At 48.3% G+C, this 27,981-nt stretch overlaps 1 protein-coding gene across 13 annotated transcripts in view; it reads right to left on the bottom strand.

Annotated features, from left to right (window-relative positions):
* The window catches only part of KSR2 (kinase suppressor of ras 2), a 435,324-nt gene that overhangs the window by 54,487 nt on the left and 352,856 nt on the right, over nucleotides 1-27,981 (bottom strand). For all 13 annotated transcript variants that reach the window (XM_082416773.1, XM_082416774.1, XM_082416782.1 and 10 more), the window contains 5 exons: nucleotides 27,237-27,405; nucleotides 18,815-18,856; nucleotides 18,091-18,163; nucleotides 15,028-15,076; nucleotides 12,846-13,213 (listed from right to left, as the gene is read on the bottom strand). In XM_082416773.1, coding sequence (XP_082272899.1) covers nucleotides 12,846-13,213; nucleotides 15,028-15,076; nucleotides 18,091-18,163; nucleotides 18,815-18,856; nucleotides 27,237-27,405 — 701 coding nt within the window. The remainder of the gene's footprint in view (nucleotides 1-12,845; nucleotides 13,214-15,027; nucleotides 15,077-18,090; nucleotides 18,164-18,814; nucleotides 18,857-27,236; nucleotides 27,406-27,981) is intronic.

Here is a 27,981-nt window from a genome sequence, read left to right on the forward strand (position 1 = left end):
CGGGGGAGAGGACCCAGCAGTGGAGGGTTCTAAGAGGTCCACGGGGCATGGAAAAGGGAGACAGACTTAGGTATGTCTAAGGGAAAGAGGACAAGAAGATGGCTTAATCTGGACTTTGGTCTGAAACACACAGTCTTGGGTTTAAATCCTGCTTCTTCCTAGCTTTATAACCTTAGGCACCGTGCTTCCTCTCCCTGTTTACTTGTCTATAAACGGCAGAGTTGCGTGGTGCCTACTTCAGAGGGTTGTTAAAATGATCTAGAAGACAGAAAAACCAGAATGCGCACACACGTCGATCAGATTGCAGGGAACCAGCTTTTAATTATAATTTCAGCTCCCTCCGTGAAGCTGCCCCTGTGCTCCTGAATCTTTGTTTAACCACCGCCTGCCAGAAGTGCAGAAGAAACCGTGCCTCTGGTTTCGGGAACACATGTTAAGGAGCTGATGTTGCCCACATTTGCCTTCAAAACATGGGACTGCAGCCAGCTATTTTTAACTGGGGTAAATAAAGCTGTTGAAGATGCCTTCATTTCCAGAGGGGCTGCCAGCTCACAGTTGCTTTCCCCTTAGGGAGTCGAGCCGAGTATCTTTTAGGACCTAGGGCATTAAAACCTGCGCTGGCCACGGACATATATACACTACCAAATGTAATATAGATAGCTAGTGGGAAGCAGCCGCATAGCAGAGGGAGATCAGCTCGGTGCTTTATGACCCCCTAGAGGGGTGGGATAGGGAGGGAGGGAGGGAGATGCAAGAGGGAGGAGATATGAGGATATATGTATACGTATAACTGATTCACTTTGTTATAAAGCAGAAACTAACACACCATTGTAAAGCAATTATACTCCAATAAAGATGTTAAAAAAAAAAACAAAAAAACCCCCAAAAAACCTGCGCTGGTTCCCACTGACATCAGATTAGGGTCAACAGCGACTGTCTACATCCTTCTTAAATCGGGGAAGCACGTCAACAATCCTGAGACAAGCTCTGCTAAGAAAAGGGATCGCCCCAAAGCGGTCTTTCTAAATTGCAAACCGGACATTGTCACTCCTCTGGTTACAACTCTGGGTGGCTTCCGCCTGCCTTTAGGAGAAGAGTTCCGAGTCCTTAGCTTGGCTCTCGAGGTCCTTTAAGACCATCTCCGGCTTCTTGTCTCTTGTTATTCCCCATACGGATCCTACATTCCAGTTCCTGCCTCTTGCGTCCCATCGCGGCCCATCCCCCTGGTCTGCTGTCCCCTAACCTCCAGCCCTTTGCACGTGCCGGCCCCTCTACAGGGAATGCCAATACATTCTTGTCCATCTGGCCAATTGGTTGGATAAGGGGGCCACTCTGGGGCCCCACAGCCAGCCCCCTATGATCCTATGGCAGCAATTAGGACCCTTTGAGAATCACCCAGTTACTTGTCTGCCTGTAAGTGCCACGGCTGCAGAGGCCGTGCCCGCCTCTTTTCATTCCCAACATCAGGGCCAGGACCTTATACGTGATGAGTGTTGGAAGCAAATACCCCCAAACCATTCAGCCTCTTTATTGTATTTTTATCATCTACATCACCTTATTGGCATCTTTTTTCTTGCCATCCACTAACTCTCCCACATCCTATAGCCACCCCATGACTGGTTTGTACTATATTTTACTTATGTCCCACTCATTCCTCAGTGATTCTAAGTAAATGGTACCATTCATACTTGCCTAGAGAAGCAGGCTGTGATAACGCGTGCGAATGTATTTTTGGAATCTGTTATTCATTCATTCAAAACATATTTAAGGAGGACCTAATATTTTAGGGGCTGGGGACACAGAGGTGTGTCAAATAGCTGAGGTCCTGCGTTCCTGGGGCTTATGTTCTAAGGTAGGGGGGGAGGGGATGTAGGGAAAGGAGACAAGCAGCAAACAAACTGAGGAACAAAATATTATCTTGTGGTGAGAAGTGCCCTATGGGAAATAAAACACAGTGATGTCATTAGGAGGGACAGGGGGCAGGGAAGCTGGGTGGCGGGAGCCTCTTTGGATCGGCTTCCTGACTCCAGGTGCTTCTGGTTGCTTCTACTGCCCTGCCTGCTGCTTCTCAGTCTCTTGTGCAGGGTGGCCCTTCCTGACCAGGCCACTCAGTGCTGGAAGTGCTCCAGGCTCTGCCCTTGGATAACCCTCCAGGGTCATCTAGGGGAGAGAGGAGGATGACCTCAGCGTCCACTGAAGCCCACAGCTTCAATCACCACTTCCACGCAGATGACTCACATGCGTTTATTTCCAGCCCCGACCTTTCATCTGAGCTTTAGACCAGTATATCCAACCCCGACTTGACATCTCCTGGGCAGCTCAAAGCTTACAGAGGTTAAGCCACGTGGCCAAGGCACAAGCCTGGAGCAGAGCTAGGTCACAAACCTAAGAGGTCAAACCACAGCAATCATTTCATACCATCTGATATTATAATAAACATAAAACATCTTCTCTTTGTAGCGCCAAGGCTTTGGCACCTGAAAATATACGACTTCTCCTAATTGCTGCTATCATTTTCATTATTGCTGGCATCATCACTGTTATTATGTCATCATTATTACCATAGTGACCGGATGATACAAGGTATCGAGCACCTCCAGTTACAGGAGGCATTAAGCTACAGCCTTTTCATACAAGATCTCCAATTCTTACCCCTACCTTGCAAAGGAGATCAATGTTATCCCCATTTTACAGATGAGAAAACTGAGGCAAACAGGAGTAACGACATTGGCAATAACAGACTCAAACCCGAACAGGTATTATCCATGCAGAAATTATTTAGTGAAAATAGCCGGCCATGAACAGGGTTGGTGGAGGAGTCTACCTTCAATGGGAGAAGGAGATCTACCCATAAATGTGTGTTTGCCACAGAGCTGCTGGCTCTTCATCAAAAGCCATGTCGTTTTCTTCCCAGGGATACAGTGAGTCATTTCTCAGCCTCCCTTGCAGTCAGGTGTGGCCAAGGGGCTGGGACAGCCTATGGTACACGAGTGGAATGATGTGCACCACTTCTCAGCTTGGCTCATGGATACCTCCCATATGACCCTTCATGTTCTTCCTCTTCGCCCAACTAGAAGCAGAGGATTCTGAGCTCTGGGGACAGCTCCAAAAGATGGGATTGGGTGTGAATCCCTCTACACATGGAGAACAGCCACCTGCCATCCAGAAACACCCACCTCGAACTATTACATGAGCAACAAATACATTTCTCTTGAGTTAAGCCACTTAATGTTATTAAGGAGGATGTTAAGCCACTTAAGTTAAGCCACTTAATGTTGCAAGGCTTATTTGTTACAGCAGCTACTATTACCCTGACAAATACAGACTGTGAGTTGGCATATATACTCAGAAAACTGCCTGGAAGGATACAGAGCAAAATGTTAATGTGATTCTCTCTGGCTGGAGACATTCTGGGTGAATTTCACTTTCTTCTTTTTGCTGATCTGTATTTTCAACAACAAACGAGTTATCACTTGTGTAATAAGACACAAAAGTCAAGGGATGACAGCTGTCACACATGCCGGTGTAGAATCTTTGAGATCTGAGGAAAGTGGTGGCCAGTGGCATAATCTTCACCCATGCAAGTTCTCTGCTGGTCACATGATCATTTACCAACAGGCATGTACAATATACATGAAATGATGCTAATAATAATAATAATGATTTAGTACATTTATAGGCTTCCTTCACAAAAGTGCCGTGGCATTTTAAATTCCAGCACAATTGAAGACAGCCACAGACAAAAAAAAACCTTTTCAGCTGTGCTTTATAAAAAGGGAAAGCAATTCAGCTTTTTGAACATAAAAGGAAGCCAATTCCACTAGATGACGGGGGCGGGGGGAGGAATCTTCATGTGCTCAGGCCTCCCAACTCTTGTATGATATATTTAGGACAGTCAAACTGGCCTGAAGAAAAAAAAATCAGAAAGCCCACAAGTACAGAGTTACAGAAAAAGTAAGTCGAGATCTCATTCAGGCACTGAATTACCATCTTAGCAGAAGGCAGCGTCCTCCATTTGTCAAACATAGCAGCTTGGCACTATTATATTTGAAAACATGAAAAACAGGAACTGATTTGGAGTTGGAAATAAATAACCTATTACATAGCTCCCGATGTTTACTGGATTTAAAATGCTGTGCAAATGAGGCCCTGTGGGATTTCATTACTACCTCAGCCCTGGGAGATGGGGACGGGCTGGATGTCGTGTGCATGGGGCAATACAGTCAAGATGACATGACTGCAGAATTGCGCTTGGACTCCGGGCACCCAGCAACGGGACTGATGACACGCACTAAACGAGAAATAAAATCTTCCCGACAGCAGTGGGGAAACGCTGCCCTTCCTTCCTTCTCTTTCCTGGGGTGCACAGCCCAAGCCCCTCCAGAGACCAGACGTTTAGGTAACACTCCCTCCTACTCCCGTCCCTGTAAAAGCATCTTGATGAAGTTCACTGTGTCCCCAAATGCAGAGGAATCATTCAGTATCTTTCCTGAAGCTCCACGCGGTAGAAACACCACGCTGACGGCCGGGACACCTCGGCCTGTGTCCTTCAAAGCTGGGCTTGGTCGACGGCCTCATGGCTCTCAACCAAATGAGTTTCGACACATTTGATACAAGCAGCTGAGTGTCAGAGGAGGCAGCAGCTAGGCCACCAGGAAACTTCCAGAGTGGTGGGAGCAGCTCCTGTTTAAAATCTTTCACTAGCTTCCCCGGCATTAGGATAAACTCCAAGGCTTCAGCTGCACTTCTGAGGCCCCGCAGCTCCTTCCCTCCCCCGACCCTGCCATCACTCGCACTTGCTTCCTTGTGGTCCTCAGATGTGCCCATCTCATTCCCACCATGAAACTCGGTCCACCTAAAACCGGGTTCCTCTGCCGAGTTTATGAGTAACCTCTGTACCCAAAACTTTATTCCTTTTCTCATCCCGCCCCTGTTCCCCCTCAAGATTGAGGAGTATCGAAGAAAAGGGGGGATTGTAACCGAGCAGAACCCTTCCCGGGATAGACACCCCCCCGCCATGTCCTCCCCTTGCCTCTAGTTTATAGAAAAATTTTAGCCTCCCAGGCCTTCCCTGGGTTTCAAAGAACAAATTTAATTAGAGAAGTGAGAAAATGCAGAAACAAAGGAAAACAGTCAAGCAAGACAAAACAATAATAGTTTAGCCATTAAGCAAAGTCAAGGACCTTCAGTTCCTCGTCAAGGGCTGTAGATAATATTCTAAGCCACATCCTCTGAGCTGTTTTGCAGACACTGAATCCCCCACCAGGTGGAAGAAGTTAACTACATGCTGCCAACAAGCATGTAGACCCCAGACCACACCGGTTGGAACCAGAAGATTGATGATGTCGACTCCCGATTACTCCACCACCAACCAACCAGAAGAATGTCCACGAGCTGATCACATACCTCACACCCTCCTCCCTCACTCTGTCTTTAAAAACACTTCCCTGAAGGCCATTAGAGAGTTCAGCCTGTACGCCTTGCTTGACACCCTGCAGTAAATGCTGCACCTTCCTTCACCACAACCTGGTGTCAGTAGGTTGGCCTTACTGTGCGTAGGTGAGCAAACCCAAATTTGGTTCTGTAACAACCTCAGGGGCTTTGAACCTGCTGTACTGCTGCTTAGACTGCTTCCTCTGCCTCTCTGCACAGCCATCTCCTCCTCGTCATTAGGTCTCAGCTCAAATGTCACCCCCCCACCCTGGACAACTCTTCTGAGCGCCTCTTCAAAGTAGCATACCTGTGGCTCCGACCCCAGCCCTCCCACTGTTTGTGGCCTTCATAGCACTTAACAAAGTGCTTTAATTATCTTAATTGTCTGTTTAACTTGTTATTATCTGTCTCTTCTACTGGCACATGAAGTCCTTGTGTAAAATGTAGGAACTATGTTCTGAGCACCCAGCCCCCAGCCTGGCTCTCAGACAGGTCCAGTAAATGACCGTGGAAGGTACATTAGTGAACTGAAGCTAAGAGACGGCTCTAAGGCCCCTGCTGGTTCTCACACTGGGACATGCTAGGCCCTCACTCACCTTGGACTCAGCTGCTCAGCTCTCCGTGCCTTCTGGCAGAATCACTGGGTGAGGGGGCAAGGAGGTTTCGAAGTATGCAGGAAATGCTAGGCAGTAGAAAAGTCCGCTCGCCTGGCACAGGAAGCAGGAACAGGTTTCTTTAAAGCAGGGGTCTGAGCTCCAGCATGCATCAGAATCTCCTGGAGGGGCTTGGGCCCACCCCCAAGCCTCTGATTGGCAGGGAGGGGATATGAATTTGCATTTCTAACAAGTTCCCAGGTGATGCTATTCAGGGGTCCAGGTGATGCTGGTCAGGGGTCCACACTATGAAGCACAGATTTAAACAACTTGGGGAATTCTAGATAATTATTTGGAGGGTGGGGACTTCTGGGCTACCCGACCTTTGTGAGTTGCTAATATTAATGAAATGAGTCTTTTACAGGGAAAGAGAGAATAAGACAGCATGTGTTTGTACGAATGAGAGAAGGGGTGTGGGAGAGAGGACAAGAATGGGAGAGAGAAAGGAGAGAGCTGGGGTGTCATTTAGGGTGTATACGGAAGAGGTGTGTGTGTTGGCCCCATGGGAACTTACAGGGCATTTCAGAAGTACATAAACAGAAAATCAAAGCTCCAAAAAAATGAAACTCAGTTTAATAAGAAAGTGGTTCTCAAACTGTGGTGTACCCAATCCTCTGGAACTTAATAAAAATGTCAGAGGCCTTGGCTCGTTGGAGTGAGACGGGGCCTGGCCTTGTATTGTTACCAAGTCCACCAGCTGATTTGGATATGATCAAAGGTGGCAAACTCCCCCGACCGGTTATTGCTTATGAGCTGAGCCCATCCCCCTCAACCTGGTGGCAAAGAAGGAACATGCTAGACTAATATTCAGATGTACAATTGCTCATCTCCAAGTTCTGCCAGTTATTTGTTCTATGACCTGGGCAAGGGCTCCCTTGACTTCGCCGACCTCAGACCTCAGTTTTCCCACCTGTAAAATGGGCGCAGTGATAACCGGGAGACCATCACTGTGCCTTGCTGAAGACTGGTGGAATCTGTTGCTTTTGGGGGTTTATTTTGGGGGTTCTGCATTTATTAACATTAAATAAATGCCCCTCAATCAGGGAAATTGTTTCAGCAATGAAGGTCAGCTGTGCCTCCTTCAGTTGCAAGAAAAGGAAGCAGGTGACAGAACCACAGTCTCTGCCTGGCCCACAGCTCTCCATGTCCTCCTGTCCTGAGGGAGGGCTGATGCAGAAGCTAAGGAGGACGAGACATTGTGATAACCTTTCTGGGGAGAATGAGGCAGTTTCTCCCTCCCTAGGCTTCCCCTACGCTGGTGCAGAGCCTCGTCTGCTGTTAAAACAGCAACCACGATAGGGCGGTCTTCATAACACAGCCTTTCCTGGGCTGGCCAAGGGCAGAGGGATGGGCTGGAGGAGAGGATGCTGGCGGCAGCTGAAGCCGTCAGCTCTCCGATCATGTTGGGAAGTTAGGGTAGATAAACTGACATTTCCTTGAACTGTTGTTGCCTCTGCAGCTGCCAAAATACTTCCCTTGGGCTGTCACCCTTCATTTTGGAAGTTTCCCAGTTTTTGCCCTCAAAGACACTAGATGTTGTCCCTGCCTGCTGCACGGAGCATAAAATCCAGAACAAGCTTTTAGGTCCTACCACAGAGGGTCTCAGAGCGTCTCCTGACTGCCGATAGAGTCACCTGGGGAGGTTTTGTACTGAGGTCCCAGCCCCATCCAGGCTAATTAAATTAGAAACCCCAGGGCAATGGTTCTCAGCTGGGGCGACTTTGCCCCAGGGGACGTTGGCAATGTTTGAAGACATCTGGGTTATCGCAACTAGGGACTTGGTGCTACTGGCATCTAGTGGGAAGGAGGCAGGGATGCTGCTAAACACCCTAGAACGCACAGGGCAGCCCCCATAAATGAATCATCCAGCCCCAAATGTCACAGTGTCGAGGTTGAGAGACTGGGGTAGGTGTCGGTATTGTTTTAAAAGCCCCCCGCTCCCCAACCAGGCTTGAGAGCCCCCTCCCCTCCACAATCTGGCTCCTGCCAGCTTCTTTACCCTCATCTTCTACCCTCTTGCCCTCACCCACCATGCTTTGCCACCACAGTCTTCCTTCTGGTCCTCAAACACTCCCTGCTTATTCCTACCCCAGGACCTTTGCATCTGCTGTTCCCTCTGCTGGGTGTGCCCTGCCCCCGAGTCTGCACAGCTGGCTCCTAGCATCCAGGTCCCTGCCCAAATACCACTTCTTCAGAGAGGCTTCCTGGACCCCACACATACCCCCCCAAAATAACCCCGACACCCAAGTCCCTCTGTAGCACAACTCGCCCGTTTGTTTCCTTCAACAGACTGGGACCTCCTTGAATTATCTCATTGCCACTTTAGTACTAGTCTGTCTCTCCTACTAAAAACGACAGCACCCTGTGAACCGGGTCCATGTCTGTCTTGCTCACCATCATCCCCTAACGTCCAGCAAAATGCCTGGTGCTTAATAAGTGTTTACTAAATATCTGTTGGATGGATGGATGGATGAACAAGCATTGGAGAAGGACGGGGTTCTCAAGCTGTCAGAGGATGAGGTGTATTGATGATGGAGACCTGTGCTCCTGTCCTGGCTCCACTTTTCCTCTCCTGGTCTCAGTTTCCACATCCGTAACACAGCTGGGATGGGTTCAGTGGGATCAGAATCCCCCAGTGAAGCCCTCTCGGAGACATCAATTTCAGGGATTTGCTTTGTCTTTGTCTCCATGGCCCCAAGCTAAGGTAGGTTGACCCATACCCCTGTCACCAGATAAATAACAAGTTACCTCCCACCGAGATCCCAATACTATGTAATTCTGTCTGGTCTATTTTCCTTGGAAAATTTCCCTGCTTCCATTTCCCTTTGCACTAGCTGGATACATCTGACACCAATGCTGGGCTCATAATAGTACTCCCTGGCGACACTCTTTAAGGCAGGGTTCCCCAATATTAGTCAAATTAGAATGGGCTGGGGAGCTTGGTTGAAAAGGCTTCACCTACAAATAGACTGGATGCACCAGACTGAGGGTAATGTGGCAGACTGAGAAATGGCTCCCAATGATATCCAGCTCCTAATCGCTAGAAACTGTGACAGTTACTTTATATGGCAAAAGGGACTTGGCGGGTGTGATTAAGTCAAGCATCTTGAAATGGGAGCTTATCTTGGATTATCTGGGTGGATCCTACATGTAATCACAAGAGTCCTTGTAAGAGGGAGATGTGACCCGTGACGCCCGAAGACGCCATGCTGCTGGCTTTGAAGACGGAGGAAGGGGCCACAAGCCAAGAAATGCAAGGAAGGCAGCTCCAAAAGCTGGGAAAGGCAAGGACACAGATTCTCCTCTACAGCCTCCAGAAAAGAAAGCAGGCTTGCCTTGATTTTAGCCTAGCGAGACCCACTCCAGGGTTCTGACCTGCAGACCTGTAAGAGAATGAATGTGTGGCGTTTTAAGCCATCAAGTTTGTGGCAATTTGTCATGACAGCCCTAGGAAACTAATAGAGGTAGCACCCAGGAGCCTGCATTTTAGCGACCTACCTCCCTTTGTTGGCTCTGATGCAGGAAGTCCTGGTGGACCATATTTTGGGAAGTGCTGCTCTAGAGCAGTTCCAGTCTGCTTCTGAAACAGCCCAGTCTCAGAGAACCAAAGAAGGACCCTGCAACAAACACCTGCTTTTACCTGCTCATTTTACAGATGGGGAAACTGTGGTCTAAGAAACGCTGCAGCAAGGTAGAAGGAGAAGAGATGCTTTCATTCAACTCTATCTTTATTGGCTTTCAAATTCCATCTGGAGTTTTAAAAAATGAGCAATTGTGCCGACTGTCGATAGCTTTGCAATCATCTCATAATGACCCAATCGTGAAACGATTTAGCAATACTGCTGCTAATTGCATTTGTGGATCTAGCAATTGGGTAACTAGTTGGTTATTACTCATTCCCCAAGAGCCATATACATCGCATTACAAGGAAGCTAATCTTAGAAATACTTGTTAACTTCAACGATAATTACTAGGTAATTGGCTAGAGCACGCCATTGTGAATTTATCTGGAATATGCCAGGTAATTATCTGGTCTTATGTTCCCTGTAAAATAAATCCAGGGTCCAGAAACTGTTCCAGTTGGTTGGCTATCATCCAATCATCAACCTCTGCCAACCAACTGCACGAATGCGAGTGATTAATCAAATTACTCAAATATTTGGTTTCAAACTGAATGTTCAGATAAGAAACCTGGGTGGCCAACAAGTGGACGTTGCTGAACGGGAGAGAGGAGGGCACTCAGCCGCTCCCTAAGACAAATATATAACGACACAATAATATGGAATAAATGACACTTCTTTGGGGCTCATCTGGCTTCTTCAAACAATATACCAAAACACTTCAGAGACCAATTATATGTCCCAAAGCTGCAGAGTCTTTATCATGGTGCCAGGAAAAGGCTGCGCTATTTGTGAAATCTGCAGGCAGTTATGGTGCTTGGGGAGGGGGACTCAGAATTTTGTATGTAATAGAAAAGGGGCTGCCAACGCAGCTGGCTTGCAGGGGGAGCGACACATTTTCATAATGACCACTCTTTTTTCAAGGATGGCTGCTGACTGAATCCATCCATTTCCAATTAGCCAGCCCTTGGGAAAGAGGGGAGGGAGGCTTGGGTAACTGGGTTCCACTGATACCCCTGAAAAAGTCAGAGGCTGGTAGGTCCTTAGAGGGTCTAGGCAAAGGAGAAGAGATGATGGATTTCAAATTTCTAATTTGGGGATTTGAAAAAGAGGGGTTAGCAGGTCAGAAGGTGAGGGGCTGACCAGAGAGAAAGTTGGGTTAACAGACTGGTGGGAACAGTGGGCAGAAGGCCAGTGGTGGGGGAAAGACCACCTTCCAACAAGACTTGTGCACCTCAAGTAAAGGACCGTTGACAGCCTGCTAATATAGATGATACATACTAGAAAGGGGAAAGAAAAGGGAGCTAAGGGTCTTACGTGCAGTGGTAGGTGGTAAGAATGGCCACAGACTGTCTCTCTCCCTGCATCCACATTCTTGCAACATGGCATTGCAAATCCTCCCATCTAAAGGCAGACTCTGTTCTCCATGCCTTGGATGGAGGTTGGCCACGTGACTTGCTTTGGCCAATGGACATCAGCCAACACAATAAAGACAGAGATGTGAAAGGCACTTGTCCAACAGGGCTTGACCTCTTGTTGTCTTGCTGCATTTGGAACCCTGAGACCACCCATGGGAATGAGCCCAGGCTGGCCTGTCAGGGGAATGAGAGGCTGTGTGGAGAAGAGGCACCCCAGCTGACAGTCTGCCAACCAGCAGACACATGAGTGAGGGCATCTGAGACTGACCAGCCCTCAGTCTGACCAGCCAGCGGACCACAGACACATCCAAGAGCCCAGCTACTGAGCCTGGCTCAGCCCAGAACTGTTTGCAGACTAGAAAGAAATTGTGACTTTGGAGTATTTGTTACTCAGCAAAAGCTTACTGATACACTCACCTAATCAGGACAGCTCAGCCCCTGAATATGATCTGGGCTGATTATTTGAGAGCCACTTCTGGTCCTGTGTAGAGTTGAGAACCGCCAATTTCTACCCTGGTTTAAGGAGAGTTGAAGGGCCATCCTTAGATCTCTAGTTCTTTGCAAGCACTTACCATTTGACACGTGGGTTCCAGTCAACCCACCAACTGCATAATCAATGGTGACAGACAATAACACACCTTCTACCGATCACCCAGGTCTTACAAATGGACTCAAAAAGGCTTTGTATGGATCACAAGGGAACAGATCAAAGACATAGCAGCTCTTCCCTGAGCCCACAGCTCCCAGTATGGCACCTGCCAAAATGCGAGGCTTGTGTATTTGGGATCTTATTGCTTGGGTTGAGAATAAGAATGAGAAGGCTCCTAATGGACACTTGGCACCACAGGACACACCAAGGACACTGCTGCTGTGGCCAGTCCTAATGCAACAGAGGAGCAAAGGCCAGAGTTTAAAAACACACCAAAGGATTGTTCCACAACTGTTCAACTGAAACCAAAGCTATTTTTTTTCAATGCCTACAGGTTAGAGAGAGCAAGTTCAAGAAAGTTCCTATCATGTGACATTTTCTTAATGTCAGTGCTCTGTTAACTACCCTTTTTGTGCAGCTATAGACCATGGATCCTGGATATTTAAAACAACAATGGTAGAGTTCTACAAAAGTGCTCTGCTATTTTAATGAAAGCCAGAGCAAGTCATCAGAATGTCAGTCCAGGGGTCAACAAACTAGGGTCTGCAGGCCAAACCCAGCCCCTCGCCTGGTTGTGTTAATAATGTTTTATTGGCACACAGCCGCATACGTCCATTTACATCTTGTCTGAGGCTGCTTTTGCACTACAGCAGCAGAGTTGAGCAGTCACTAGAGAAACTGTACGGCCCGCAAAGCCAAAAATACTGTTGGGCCCTTTAGAGAGAAAGTTTGCTGACCCCTGATTTAGCCTAATCCATTCAATTTATTTACATTTGGAGAAAGTGAGTCTCAGAGACGTTGTTTCACAAACATGGAGCACAGGCGGGTTTCGAATCAGCCTTTCTGACTTCCCATGTGGTGCCCGCGCCAGGGCACCACTCTGCCAAAGAGTTCTAGCATTAATCGTATTTTCTGGAATCGCAAATCTTAAAACCATGTAAGTTGTGATTGGTAAAGCCAGAGACTCCCCATTTATCGGAACGCTGAATTTAGCAGAACCCGCGTTTCTCAACGCTGCCGGAAGCAGAGCTTCGGGGATGAGTCTACGGGCGGGAAGCTGGCTGGGACTGACCTGGTGATGATGGCCAGGTGGGGCGGGCTCATGCAGGCGCCCATGAAGAGGACCACGTTCTCGTGCCGCGTCTGCCTGTAGGCCATCACCTCCCGCTTGAAGGCCTTGAGCTGCTCCTCGTTATCCCTCTCAATGTCGATCAGCCGGATGGCCACCTCCCCGTGCCAGCGGCCGTGGTACACCTGCCCGAAGCGGCCCTTTCCGATGAGCTCGCCGATCTCCAGCTGCTCAAAGGGGATGTCCCACTCCTGAAGGAAGATGCTGGTCTGGCTAGCCTTGCGCGGGAAGCTCCGGGCCGAGAGGAGGGACAGGTTCATCTCCTCAAAGTCATCCTCCGACTCCTCGGCCTCATCGTGACCCTCCTCATTCTGCGGCCAGAGGGGGAGAGGGGTCAGTTCCCACCACTGCCCCACCTGCCCACCGGGTCCCACTGTGCCCCACGGTGTGTTTTCGGCTGGTGCACACGTGTCTCTCTATTTGCCCAGGCACCTCCTGTCGATCACTGCACTGCAGTGAAGGAGCTGACAGGGAGATCCTGGCGATCCGTCCCTCTTGTGCTAAAGGGAAACTGAGGCTCAGAGAGGGGAAACGCCAGGAGGACCACGTATTCCGGCTTCCCATGACTTTGCCCGTTTGGGCACTGAAAGTCTCACACTTGGAAAACTGGCAAACGGGGATGGTTGGTCCCTGTGGGAAGTGCCTAGCTCTGGTCAGGCAGCCAGGCTGAGCTAGGATTAAGATTCAGGCCTCTCAAATCCTAACATCCGATGCCCTCCTGCTCGACCATGATGTTTTGACTTGCCTGATTATTTATGTGGGAGTAAGAAAGACGACACGTTGAAATACGGGTACACCACACACCTGCATATAACATGTGACAACCCTCGACATGGAGGGCCTTCGCTTCCTCAGGGAATTTGGAATTGATGAGGCAGAAACTGAGAGATGTCAGAGCTATTCAGCACAGGCCAGAGGCCTGGTGTTCCTGTGCAGCTGAGATACAAGAGGGAGAGGTTGACAGAATGAGCCTAACACTCAGACCAAATGAGCTAGAATATGGCCACTGTGTGACCTTGGGCAAGTCACTTCACTTCTCTGGGCCTTCTTTTCCTCATCATAAAGTGGGGCTAATGACATCTGCCCCTAGGGGTGGTGTGAGGTTATCAATAAGGCGAAGATCTGTTGAGTTCTTTGCACAGACCTGACCGCCTGTATGAAACATCCGCTGGGATGGCTTAGAAAATGCAGATTCCTAGGCCCCGCCCAGATTTTCTGAACCAGAATGTCATAAGGCCAGGGCCAGGACTCTGCATTTTTACCCTGCACGCCCACATGACTCAGGCACACTTAGACGTGACCACTGCAACAGTTAGACACTCAAGGCCCAGGGACCTACCTTCCCAGCCTGGTGTCTGGGGGCGCCTGGGGCTGCAGGGTCCTGCCCCTTGGGTTCTTTGGCTGGAATGGGGGAGCAGCAGGTGCCTGAGCCGGGGGGATTTTCAGGGGCTTGGAGTCTAACAAGACAGCCGGAGAAGGTGGCCCCTTGGCTGGGTACAGGTCTCTCTGACCCCAAAACCTGAGCAAGCTGTCCCCAATGGCACACTCAGGAAATACACCTTCTTTCACGGTCATTTTCCAACTACCACAATGGTTCCAGAAAAGGACATGATTTTCTCTGGAAACCCTGACTCCACTCCCTTCAGTTCAGGACACACCAGCAGAGCCGAGGAGTCAGGGCTCTGGTTCTCACCCCGAAGACTTCATTTATTCCTCCGGGAGCTCTGGCAGGTGGGAAGAAGCCCCAGAACATTCTCAACACCCCGCCAAGCCAGTGTCCCTGAGGCTCCCGTCTCCTCTTACCACATGTTCTTTAGAAAGCAGCGGGGCACATCCCCCTTGGTACTCACCCAGCCCTGAGCTGAATTTTCAACTAAGAATGCAAATCACTTGCCAACTTCTGCACAACTAGCTTTTCCGTGATGCACACCATATAACGGCCCATTAGGCTCAGTGCCGGGAGGGGCCATCCGCTCGTTAGTCGTCCCGGAGTTAGAACAGCCGTCAAACAGGGCCACTGCACCCCCAGCCCGCCCCAAGCCCTCTGCGTCATCAAAGACATCAATCGGCTTTGCCAAGTGGGTAGCCCCCGGAAAAAGTTGCTTCACTGCTCTCTGGTTCTCACCTCTGAGGTTGGCTCCACTTCAATTTGAAGTAATGGATTTCCTTCCAAGCTTTAAAGAAAGAAAAATAAACGTGACCCTCAGGTGAAAAGATGGGTCCATGCATTGACTTGATCCATGTAAGAAATGTCTTAAAATGAGAAGTCCTCACCACCAAGCCTTTTTCTCCAATTTCACTTCAATGCTTGTGTCTAGAATAATCCACAACCTTGTCACCAAGGAGTGGTGTGCAAGGACATTGTCTTAAATAGATTTTCGGGCCTGCTCAGGGCTCATTTTTCTTTGTTGGTTTCCACTAATCTAGCAGTTCCCTTATAAACTGGCCTAAATGCCATGGATGCAGGATCCTTAGAGCTCTAGGTGTTTGCTAGGAAAGAATGAATCAGATCTCTACAGTTCTGAATCTTTTGGAAGGATCCTAGTGTTCATTTGGTTTTTTGCTCATTTATTCATTCATTCATTTGATTAGAATTACGTGCCAGGAACAGTGCCAGACCTTTAGAGGGATACAGAGTTGAAATTGACACGGCTTCCTGACTTTAAGGAATATTTATGTTATTACTGTTGTGCAGATAGGCTACAAGTAACAAGGGTTGAAAGTTAGGTATGTATTGAATAAATGGAGGGTGATGGACATTCCCAGGAGAGAGGATTACTGGATATATTTGAAAGTTAGCAGTGTTTTGAGTTGCACCTTGCCAATCACGTTCAGAAGGCACGTGCAGGGTGAGAAGGAGGAGGAGGAAGCCAGACTGTATTGGAGTGGAAGACACAGGCGTGTGTGTGTGTGTGTGTGTGTGTGTGTGACTCATGCATTCATAAGCTTGTGAGCTGCAGTTGTGTTCTGAGAACGGGAACAAGCTGGGTATGGGTGCTGGGGGCACAGCATGAGGGCTAAGTGTCCACCAAGGACCGCGTGGGTATTATGGAATGTGCTCTGTGCAGGGGTTGTTCTGTGTGCGTGTGAGTTGGGTGTACATACTGGGGATGCTGGGGGAGGGGGCGTGCCATTCTTGACGGTGTAACTGGTGATGTACTGGGGATGTGTGGGCGTGTTGGAGCACACGGTATGTGATGGAGATGTGGGGCACCATATGTGTTAAAGGATTTTGGGGTGAGTGGGTTTTTAGAGCAGAGGATGTGTTTACGGAGTGAGCTGGAACTGGTAGGGGAAAGGGATCACAATGGCCACCACACCCCCTTCCTACTTCTGCAGTGGAAGCTTAGCAGATTCCCCCGACCCATCTCCTCATTTGAGGGGGACCTCCCCTATCTTGACCCTCAAACCTCACCCAGAAAGCTGCTGACCCTGCAGACAGAGTCAGTCCACTTGCTGGAGGAGGAGTGGTGAGGGGGAGTCTGGAAGACTGTAAGAACTCAAAGAGGAGAAAGAAGTAGCGTTTGCCATCCTATTAACCAATAATATACAGTAAAGCTTGGGAAGGCAGAAACCACGTCATAACAGCTGACATGCTGGAAACCTGACGCACTGCGAGAGATTTGGGTGGAACAATGCAGCTGGAGTCCTTCCTCATGCCCAATAAAATGGACTGCTCGCCTCTGCTTGCATCAAGGCGTGATTATAGCAGCCGGGGCTATTAAATGATTTCCCTTCTGCAAAGAGTCAGTTCCCATCACTCCACGCACATTTAAGCAGATCGCAGGCACTTATTGAGTCCGTTTTTCACTGGCACTCCCTGACTCTCAGTTAATAACCTGGAGTTCATCTTGCACAAATTGTGGAATTGGTTTATGTGCAGCAGAGAAATGATCTGGAGCTAGATGTCAGCACAATATCCCTAGGCAAGTTGCTGCTCCTTTGATTTCAGAAATGTACCATTTGGGTCTTTAACAAAGGCTATAACATGGGTCAGAAAGGATGGAGCAGCTAGGGTAGCCAGAAGAAAAACCAAGTAGGCAAAAATGTGAGTTGGGAAAGAAGTCAAATCAAAATTAGGTCCCTAGCATGCCCCAGACTTGGGTCACAACCAAAGAAGTTAAGGAAGGTGATTTCACTTTGGCTGCACAAGCAATAGACCACCTGGAAAGAGGGTCTGTATCCTAAGGATGCTAAAGGCACCACACACAAAGATGTTTGTTGCAGAGTTGTTTACAGCAGTGAGATATGGGAAGATGTAAGATCCAGCGGTAGGGAAATGGTTAAGGAAATTATTCCGCATCGATATGATATTTTACATTCATTAAAATCAATGTGTATGAAGAGCCCAGAATAATATGAAAAAATGTGATGTTATAGCATTAAGGGATAAACGGAGCAGGATGGAAATTGCATATAGTGTGGATCACAAGTATGTAAAATATGAATAGAGCACATTTCTAAGAGTGGTGCAATTGTAAGTGATTATTTTTCCTTTCTTTTTTTTACAGAATAGTCCAAATTTCGCCAAATTAGCTTACTTTATTTTTATAATGTTATAAACCAGGGATCAGCAAACTTGTTCTGCAAAGGGCCAGGTAGTAGATATTTTACACTTTGCAGGCCATACGGTCTCTGTTGCAACTACTCATCTCTGCTGTTGTAGTCTGAAAGCCTCCATAGACAGCACATTGTGAACAAATGGGCATGGCTGTGTTCCAATAAAACTTTATTTATAAAAATATGCTGAAAGTTGGATTTGTCCCATAGGCTGTAAGTTGCTGATCCCTGGTATAAACCTAAATTATCCTTTTCAAAAGGGGGATAATGATGCCGAATAATTGCCCTTTCATTAAGCTCTAGCTATTGCCTGGGGGAAGTGGTCTTTCTGATCACAGGAGGGTCTGGGGCTCTGAAGGAAATGGTCTGGCCCCTGGAAATCACACTTGATCGGCAGGGCCAGGGACACAAGGCAGAAGTGACTCAAGGGGATGGGTACTGTCCCTCTCTTGGCCTGGGCTGTCACACTCTCTCTCTCTTAGCTTCAGTTATTCCCTTGCCTCTATGGCCCCCTCATACTTCTCCCCCGCCTCCCACCCCATCAATTCCAGGAGAAGGAAGAAAGAAGACATGGACCCTGAGCAAACTGAAGGGCCAGGGCAGGGGAAAAGGTCTCTGTTCCACTTACATTGGATTCGAGGTCACTGGATGCAGGATGACCTGGGGCGCCCGGGTCGGCGTCTCTGGCACCGGCACCACATCTGAGAGTCAAAGATTAGACAGTAAGAAACCAAACTCGGGGTCCACAACCACCCCCAAAAGCCTGACTCCCGGGAGATGCTGGCAGCTGAGAACTTCTCACCAGACCATGAGTCCCTGGGGCTGCCCAATCCCCTCTCTCCCTTCCCTGGCCACTTGAATTTACCTGCCTAGGTGCACGAGTGGTCTAGATGACATCCTGAACAAAGTTCCCCACTGCCACCTGGGGGCTCCCGGAGGCCCTAAGCCTCTGGCCTGAAGCACCCACTGGATCCTCCTCACTCCTGAGTCCCCTTTGGGATGATGAGGCCACTTGGTTTCACGTCTCCCAGTGCCCGATTCAAGCCCCTTTGACCATCCCTCCCCTGCCACGTGGTTCTAGACCCCTCCTCACCCTTGCCCATCCTTGCACTGCAGACCACCCACTCAGGCCTTCCTACTGTGCTCTGGGACCTCGTCGGTGCCATTGTGCCCTTGGACCCCGCACCCTTTCCTCCTCCACCTCCATAGCCAGTCGCCAGCCTGTGGTCTGGGGATTCCACCCCATCCTCTTGGGGCTCATTCACCCCGGCAACCTTCGCCTCCATCCCCTCCAGCAGCTGCCACGCCTCAGAGGGCTTGCTCAGGAGGAACTGAGCTCACGTGAAACTCACCTGGGAAAATGAACTGCTGCCTGTATTTGTAGTAGTGGGACGCTTGCGAAAGAAAGAAAACATCACAGTGAGCGCTGCCCCGGAGCGGGCCCTTCAGGTAACAAATGGGGCTCCTGCGGCCACCTGTGGTTCTCTGCCCGCCCCTGAGGTTTCCAGACTTCTGCAGACACCCCAAATTCCAAGGGACTGAGAACATATGTAAAGAAGCCAGAAACATCCAAGCCAACCCTCCCACTGACATTCCCTGAAAACAGAGCAGCCCAACTCAGAGAGCCAACCTGAGCACAATCCCACCTTTGTTAAATGCGTAAGGACACACATATACAGAGAGAAAAGCCTCCAAGGCCATAATCTAACACAGTAATCTTCTCCCTTCTGGCAGAGCGATGACAGTGGCTTCAAAAAAATCTTTTATGACCACAATAAGGTATCACCTCACAACTGTTAGGATGTCTATTATCAAAAAGACAAGAAATAACAAGTGTTGGTGAAGATGTAAAGGAAAGGAAACCCTTGTGCATTGTTGGTGGGAATGTAAATTGGTAGAGCCATGATAGAAAACAGTACGGGGGTTCCTAAAAAAATTAAAATTAGAACTACCATATGATCCAGGGATTCCACTTCTGGGTATATATCTGAAGGAAAAGAAATCACTATCCCAAAGACATGGAAACAACCTAAGTGCCCATCAACAGACAAATGGATAAAGAATATATATATACATATATATATGTACACACACACACACACACACACACACACATACATACATACACACAATTGAAAACTATTCAGCCATAATAAAGAATGAAATCTTGTCATTTGTGACAACATGGATGGACCTAGAGGGTATTATGCTAAGTGAAATAAGTCAGACAGAGAAAGACAAACAGTATGATCTCACTTACATGCAGAATCTATAAAAAAAAACACACTCATGGAAACAGAGATCAGATCTGTGATTGCCAGAAGTGGGGAATGGGGATAGGAGAATTGGGTGAAGGTGGTCAAAAGGTACAAATGCCTAGTTATAAGACAAATAAGTCCTGGGGATGTGACGTACAGCATGGCGACTGTAATTAACAATACTGTATCGTCTATTTGAAAGACGCTAAGAGAGGAGATCTTAAAAGTTCTCATCACAAGGAAAAACAATGGATAACTATGTGAGGTGATGGATGTTGTTTTGCAACAGATACATATATCACATCATTATATCCTTAAACTTATACAATGTTATATGTCAACTATATCTCAATAAAACTGGAAAAAGCCCTTTATGTGTTTCTTGTGTTTTTCCAATTGGCTGCATTGAGCATTGTATTAGTTTTCTTATTGCTGCTGTAATAACTTACCATAAACTGGATGGCTTAAGACAGTACAACTTTATCCTCTTCGAGTTCTGGAGGTCAGAAGTCTAAAAACAGTTGTAAGGGGCTAAATGAAGGTGTTGGCAGGACTGATTCTTTCTGGAGGCTCCAAAGGAGAATCCACTCCTTGCCTTTTCCAGCTATAGAGCCCGCCTGCATTTCTTGGCTCACAGCCCCGTCACCCCAATCTCTGCTTCCGTCCCGACATCGCCTTCTACTGTCTTTGACCTTCTCATCTCGCTCTTGTAAGGATCCCCATGATTGCATCTCGAGTCCCCCCAGATAATCCAGGGTAATCTTTCCACCTCAAGATCCTTAATTTAGTAACAGCTGCAAAGGTCTTTTTGCCGTATAAAGTAACATGTTCACAGAACCCAGGATTAGAGCGTGGCCCTCTTTGCGGGACCATTATTCTGCCTACCACAGGCATGAATTAATTTCCATATTTAGGGAAAAATCATATAAAAGAAACTTCCTCAAATTCACTGCTCGTTCTCTTACAATTCATTTTACTTCCAGTCTGTTCGCTGGAGGCCAGTTGTTCTGGACATCCCCAAGGTTTCCAATGTTACCCCTATTCCAGTGGGGTGGGGGGCCTGGACCAGGGGGTACAAGGGGTGTCAGCGGTGGGGGACAGGTCACACAAAGTTTTATATCCTCAAGTAAAGGCAGTGAGCAGGGATGGGATCAGATATGAGTCTGTGTTGGTGAATATACTTCCGGAAACAGTTTTATTCATTCAGCGACAAGCTGGCTCACCAAAAATTGGTACAGTGGTTCCAAGCCTGGAGTCTAGAAGCTGATCCTGTAGGGCTGAATCCTTGTTCTTCCTTGATTCCTTATAAAAGCTTCAGCAACTCTCTCCAAGTCTCAGTTTCCAGATGTGTAAAATGGGGATAATAAAAATCTCTCCTTCATAGGGCTGAGCTCATCATGACATGAGATAAGAGTGCATAGAACGTGCAGAATCAGGTTGATTGCGATGCATAAGCCGATCTCTTTCTAAGCTCTCTTAACTAACAGACAAGGATGCTTTATAATTCATAGACAGTCAGATAGTTTCAAAGAGCTAAGTCATTAGCTGCCCCTGAGGGTGCAGCTGATTTATAAATTCCCCCTGGGATGGACAGCAAGTCCTGGCATCTCAGGATCCCAAGCACCTGGTTTGGTGCCTTGCACCCAGTGGGTAAGCTGCTCACGTTTGTTGAATTACTCAACTCTCTTTTAGCACAGCAATTCCCAAATATCTCAGCTAGTTGGAATTGAAATGGATGCATTTTTGATTCTGGAAAATGAAGTGCCTAGGCTGGGAGGCAACTCATTCAAGGTTACAGAACAAAGCTTTAAAAGAAATCCAACCTCCATGATGTCAGGGACCTTTCTTCCATTAGATAAATGGTTTAGGTTTATGGTCTTAGGTTTTTTCATTGCAGGAAGACATTTTGTTAGTCAACAAGGGGCTAAAATTAAAAGAAGAAAAACTACCTGGGATTGTCAAGAGACTTAGTTGATCTCTTCCCTCCCCAACTGGGACTGAGGATTCAGTGTCTGCAGAAAAGGTTAGCTGGCAGTTAAGTGTTCTTTTAAGGAGGCGGGGCTGGTGATGGAGAGAAGGCACCACTCTGAGATGGGACAGGTGTCAGGCAATGGGACACGTGGCAAATGCCTCCACGCTCAGAGCCAGCCTCCGCCTGGACCCCTTCAAGTGCCTGATAACAGCTCGTTCCTGATGGCCAAAAGGGAGAGAGTCTTGGCCAGAGGAGGAGGGAAAGGGCGCCGTGAGTTCTGCCTGTTCTTCTTGCTGATAACGGACACCAGTGAGAAGCGGGTCCGAGGGGCAGCAGATGAACCCGAGTGACTCCTGGCTCTCTGGCATCAAAGAGGACCCAGGAACTGGGAGGCTGCAGATGACCAGAGGTCAGAGAGACAAGCAGGCCACTTTGAAGGCTCTTCCACTCTGAAGCCCCCATTCCCTCCCTATGGGCTCCCCAGAGAGCAGCCTGAGTGGTCATCTGAAAGGAAGGCTCTAAAAGGAAAGAAGAAAGATCAAAATATCCCCTGCCTAAACCTTGCAACTGCCTCTCATTGTGTCTTAAATAAAATCTAAATTCCTGCCAAGCCCTACAAGGCCCTGCCAGGCCTCAGCCCTGCAGCTCTGAGTCTTGCTTGGTGCCTTGTTTATAGCACTCCAGCCACTGGGACATTTTTTTCCAGCTCTTTCCGGTGGCAGGGGCTTTGCATGTGTTCCCCTCTCTTTGCCTGGAAACTCCCCACCAGCCCTCTCTGGCCAGTCTTCCGAACTCAGCTGCCTCTGACCTTTCAACCTAAACTTGTTCTCTTCTTGAATTTGCTCATAGCACTGTTCCTTCCCTTCACAGCACTTATCACAACTTATAATCCTATTTTCATGTGTATGTTTGCTCGGCTAACACCTGTGCCTGCCGCTAAGCTATAACCTCCATGAGAACAGAGGCTGTGACAGGCAGAGTGACGCCCTCTCCCCCACCCCCATCCCTAAGATGGCCATATCCCAGCCACTGGAACCCGTGAATATGTTACCTTACATGACAAAAGGGACTTGGCAGATGTGATGAAGTTAAGGATCTTGAGATGAGGCGATTATCCTGGATGCTCTGGGTGAACCCTAAACATAATCACAAGGGTCCTTACGAGAGGAAGGCAGGAGGATCCAAGTCAGAGAGAATCACAGGAGATGTGATAACAGAGGCAGAGGCTGGAGTGATGCGAGGCCATGAGCAAAGGAATGCAGGCAGCCTCTAGAAGCTGGGAAAAGGCAAGGAAATGGATTCCTTCCTAGAACCTCCAAAAGAAACCAGCTCTGCAAACTCCTTGATTTTGAGCCCAGTGAAACTGATTTTGGACTTCTGATCTCCATAACCACAAGATAATAAATTTCTGCTGCTTTAAGCCTCTAAGCTCGTGGTGATTTGCTACAGCAGCAACGGCAAACTTTTACAGGGCATATCCGGTTTGTGCCTTGCTCCATACGTGGTGTCTTGTACAGTACCTGGTGTGTAGTAGATGCTTAATAAATACCCATTAAGGATATCGGAATGGATGAATGCAGTCTGAGGGCCAGAAGACAGTTTAAAGGAAAAAAAAAAAAAACCTGCAGCTCTGGGCAGTGCATGAGCCTCAAGTCACTCGTTCACTCACTCATTTAGCAAACTTCTAATCAGTGCCTTCAGCAGTGGGCACTGTGATGGGCTTTGGGCGCAGAGGGGTGGATGAAGCAGACTAGTTTCCTAGTCTCATGGAGCTGACGTTCTGAGGGAGGAGACAGACACTAAACACGGCACTAGGTTACGCCCCAGAAAGAAGGCATTTGAACACTCCAGCCTCTAAAACCCACACAATAGTCCCTTACAACCCCTTCATGTACCTTCCCACATCAAATGTCACACAAGCTTGCAAGTTAGACCCATTTTACAGATGAGAAACTGAGATCTAAACAGGGCCAGTGCCATACTCAAGGCCACAGAGGTGGGAAGGGGCAAATCTGGGATCCAAATGTAGCCATCTTGACTCCATCCTACACTGTGCCATGTCCAACATGGCACCAGGCTTCTTAAGGGAGTGGCGGAAAACAAGGAGGTCCAGCCGACCAGCAGAGCACAATCTCAAATCCCACCAAGCCCGTGGATGTCCTTCACATGCCCTGAGGTTAGCAAATGAGTCAAATGACCATTAACCGCACAGCCTGTTTTAGAGAAAGAATATTCTAGATCAATCAATGCCAGGGACATTTTTATGCCTAGGCGTTAGCTTGAATAATCTTCAGAAAACTCAACATCTGGCAGGAAACCAGAGCCAAAGCTCCTTTTCCCATCAACAGAGGCTCACAGTCTAGAGTATAACAGGTGACCAGGGCCTTGTATGAACAGAACAGATGCCTGTCACCCTGGGGGAATTTTGCGAAAACCGCCTAAGACAGAGGGAAGGTCTGGCTGCCCTTCTGGAAGGTCCTAGTTTGTTTTCCCTGTCGACAATGCATTTTACTGTTATTATTCAGTTATAAAACTGGTGCATATTCCTTGCTCTTATATACATTACAGAAGTGCATAAAAGAAAATTCCTTTTCTTAGAACACCTGCCATGAAGTCTTGCAGACATGTGTGTGCATAGACAAACATATATATACACACACATTTAAACATACATATACAAATATATAAAACCATTTTACAATAAATAGGATGTTATTATACCAGTTGCTTTGCACATCACTTATTTTCCACTTAAAAGATATTGTGGCTATCTTTCCATGTCAGGATATTTACAAAGAGCTACTCCATTCTTTTTAAGGGTGGCTGAGTATTTAGTTATACAGATATGTTGGTTATACAGATATATTAGCGTATTTGGTTGAGTATTTGGTTATACAGATATATTAGCATATTCAAACACTCCCCTCTTGATGGGCATTTGGGTTGAGTCCAGATTTTTTACTGTTGCCATGAAATCCTTACATACAGATCCCTGTGCCCTTTGCAAACACTTCTGTATATAAATTCTTTCAAGTGATTTTGCTGGTCCAAGGAATGTACATTTGAAACTTTGACAGACAATGCCAAATTACCTACATTGTAATTGGAATGTACATTTGAAACTTTGACAGACAATGCCAAATTACCTATCCCCAAAGTTTAATTTGATTCTTACTCCCAATACCATGGTATATGGGGATTTCATCTTTATTTCCACAATTCTAGTTAGGCCCGGATTACTTAGCAGTGGTAGCCACGGTAATTTGCTATTCCTGTGTTTATCTAATAGTAATGAAAATAGCTCACCTTTGTTGAGCTCTTTGACAAGACAGGTGCTCCGCTAAGCTCTGTACACGTATGGTAACGTTTAGCCCTTCGAGGATTCTACAGAGTAGGTACTATTATTATCCCCGTTGTACAGATGAGGGAACAGAGGCACAGAGAGGCAAGCAGTTTGTTCAACATCACGCAGTTATTAAGTGACGGAGCTGGGATTTGAACCCAAGCAGCCCAGCTCCAGAACCCACACTCTTCACTGCTGTTCTAAAGTGCCTTCCCCCAAAGGACCCCTTAGCCCACTTCCCAAAGAGGGTCAGGACACTGTTGGGACCTGCCATGGAGTAGATGCAGACCCACTGGCAGGCGAGCCCTGCAACTTGGCCAAGACCCCTCCCTGGGGCTCTGACTGCAACTTGGCCAAGACCCCTCCCTGGGGCTCTGACAGAAGGGACAAAGGAACTGATGGAACAGTGACTGCCCCTGTCGAGTCATGTCTCTTGTTTAAAGATGCCGGCAGAGTCTTTTGGAGACGAAAAGCGCTGTGGTGCTTTGATGCGTGGTTCTCCCTTAAGAGGTTCTTTCCCGCCCCCCCCTCCCCACCCATAAACAAGTAGCAAACAGTTACAGGGAAAATAGCCCTAAGTGTGTGTCTTGGGTGGCGGGTGGTACAGCTCTAGGAAAGGACCCAGCCCCTCCCTCCAGAAACTGGGGGGTCATGGGGTGTCAAAGGGCCTTTTTCCCGTTCCCCTCCTTCCAGAGAAGTGGAAATGGCTCGGGGTGCTGGTGGGAACCCTCAGTCTATGGAAATGCTGGGCAACTGTTGCCTTGTTGACTCGGGGGCACTTACTGAAATGATTCCGGCTTCTGACTCCCGTTATGGTCCTTGCTGGCTGCCAGGTGAGTGGCCCTCACACCACAGGTATGAGGCTGCCTCGGGCTTGGACTTAACCAAAAAATTTCCATGATGCAAGTCTTTAAAACACACTCTATCCCTTTGGACACAGCCCAGATCGAAGCAGTGTGGGCAGGTGACGTGATCAGCTTGTCCTCAATGGGTGGTTGTATCTGGGTGTTGCCCAGATGTGGGGTTGGGTCTTCGTTCATTTCCCAGATATTCTCTCACGGCTGGTTAGGCTTGCAGGTGTGACCTGTGGCTGCGTACCTGGGATTTTTTCTTCTCCTGCGTGAAGCTCGCTGGCTCAGGAGGAAACCAGCCCCTAGACCAGCACTGTCCGGTGGAACTTTCTGCAGTGGTGGGAAATGGTCTATGCCTGTGCTGTCCAGCATGGCAGCCACTAGCCACATGTGGCTCGCAAGCACCTGAAATGTGGCTAGTGTGACTGAGGAATTAAAATTTTAATTATATTTAATTTTAATTAGTTTAAATTTACACAGCCATGCGTGACTAGTGGGTACCATGTTGAACAACACAGACCTAGACTTTGGTCCCAACCGGCCAAGCCAGACCTCATCTCACCTGCCTCTGTTTTGAAGTCAGCTATGACGCTGCCAATATGGCTGAGCTGGAAATGTCCTCGGGGCCCTAGAACGGCAAGTGGGCTGGGCCGGGCCCCGGAAGGGGTAGGAAGACTCTTAGGTCTGGCCTGCCTAAGAGCAGAGAGAGAGCCCTTTCTTAAGTCCGAGAAGCCAAAGCAGCACATGATGGCCTCTCCACCATCTCACAGCCCAGCACATAGTCTCCGGTCAGCAGCTGAGTGCCCTGGAGTTTGCAAGCTGGAAGACCCTTTGGGGTCCTCTCGTCCACCTATATCCTTTCAGAGATGAGAAAACTGAAGTCAGAGGTCACAGGGCAGGGACGTGAGAGAGCTGGATACTGAACATCGGACGCCAGCCCGCTCATTCACAGCCCTGTCCTGATGTCTGGGGTAGGACTCAGGATGCAGCCCTGTTGCCAGTTTCAACTGATTTTGCTCATAAGACAACGGCCAGCTCCAGAGCCAATGGCTCCCCCTGGAACTCAGACTTAGGTGGAGACCCTGGGTTGCTGCTTCCCAAAACACTGAGTCTCTAAGGGTCCCTTTACCTCTCTGAGCCTCTGTTTCCTCATCTGTAAAATGGAGCTGCTCGTACTTATGTTATGGCTACTCTAAAGATCAAATAAGGTAATATGTAGCACCTGCCCTGCATATGGTAAGACTCAATCCACATGCTTCCAACCCATTGCCTTTACGCATGGACTGGTCCGGAAATGGCTCTGGCACGAACCCTGAGCTCCCCCCTGTAGCTTCCCAAGCATGGAGGTACCTGGCAGGTTGAGGTTCTTCTGCTGCCTTGTGCACTGCGGAGAAGGGTGTAGGGGAGAAGGCGGCGTGGCACTGGGAGGGAGCGGGGGTGCTGGCGAGGAGGGCGTGGAGGACGTTGTGGACGAGGGATTGCTGCTAGAGTCTGGCTGGTAAGGAACAGGGATGTGGTCCTGCAGGAAGAAAACAGGGCAGGGGGCAGGGGCCGACAGAGAGGCGGAGACACAGCAGTGAGGGCGGGTTGCACAGGAAGAGACCCCACCCTAGCATCCACAGCACCTCTTCCGTTTTCCTCAACCGCCAGATCCTTCCAAAGTCCCCCCACCTGCTTCATCATCCCCACCAGGTTGCATCCAGCTGCGGATGGAACAGCTTCTGGGGTCAAATTCCTGTCCACTGCTTGGAGCCCGGACTGACAGGTTGCCACATAATGAAAGCCATGTAGGCGACAGTCACGCTCCCTGGGCCTCTTTGATTTTGGAAAGTCCCACGCAGAGGTGCCCAGAGTGCTTTTCCCATCCTAACGCCTCTCCTCCTGAGTGTTTATTAAAGAATCAACAGCCTGACAGCTCAAGAGAGAGTGTGAGAGCAAGCCTGCAGCATCTTCCCGCGCATCTCAGTTGGAAACAGCAATGCCTCTTCCGGCCCTTGAAACTGCTCTAAAGTCAAGAGGAAGATAGAATCCACGTGTGCATCCTCAGAATGACGTTGGTCAGGGATTTTGAAATGAGATCATCCTGGATTTGGGC

This window comes from Balaenoptera physalus (assembly GCF_965194825.1).
Source record: "Balaenoptera physalus genome assembly, chromosome: 12".
In the NCBI taxonomy this organism is placed as follows: Eukaryota; Metazoa; Chordata; class Mammalia; order Artiodactyla; family Balaenopteridae; genus Balaenoptera; species Balaenoptera physalus.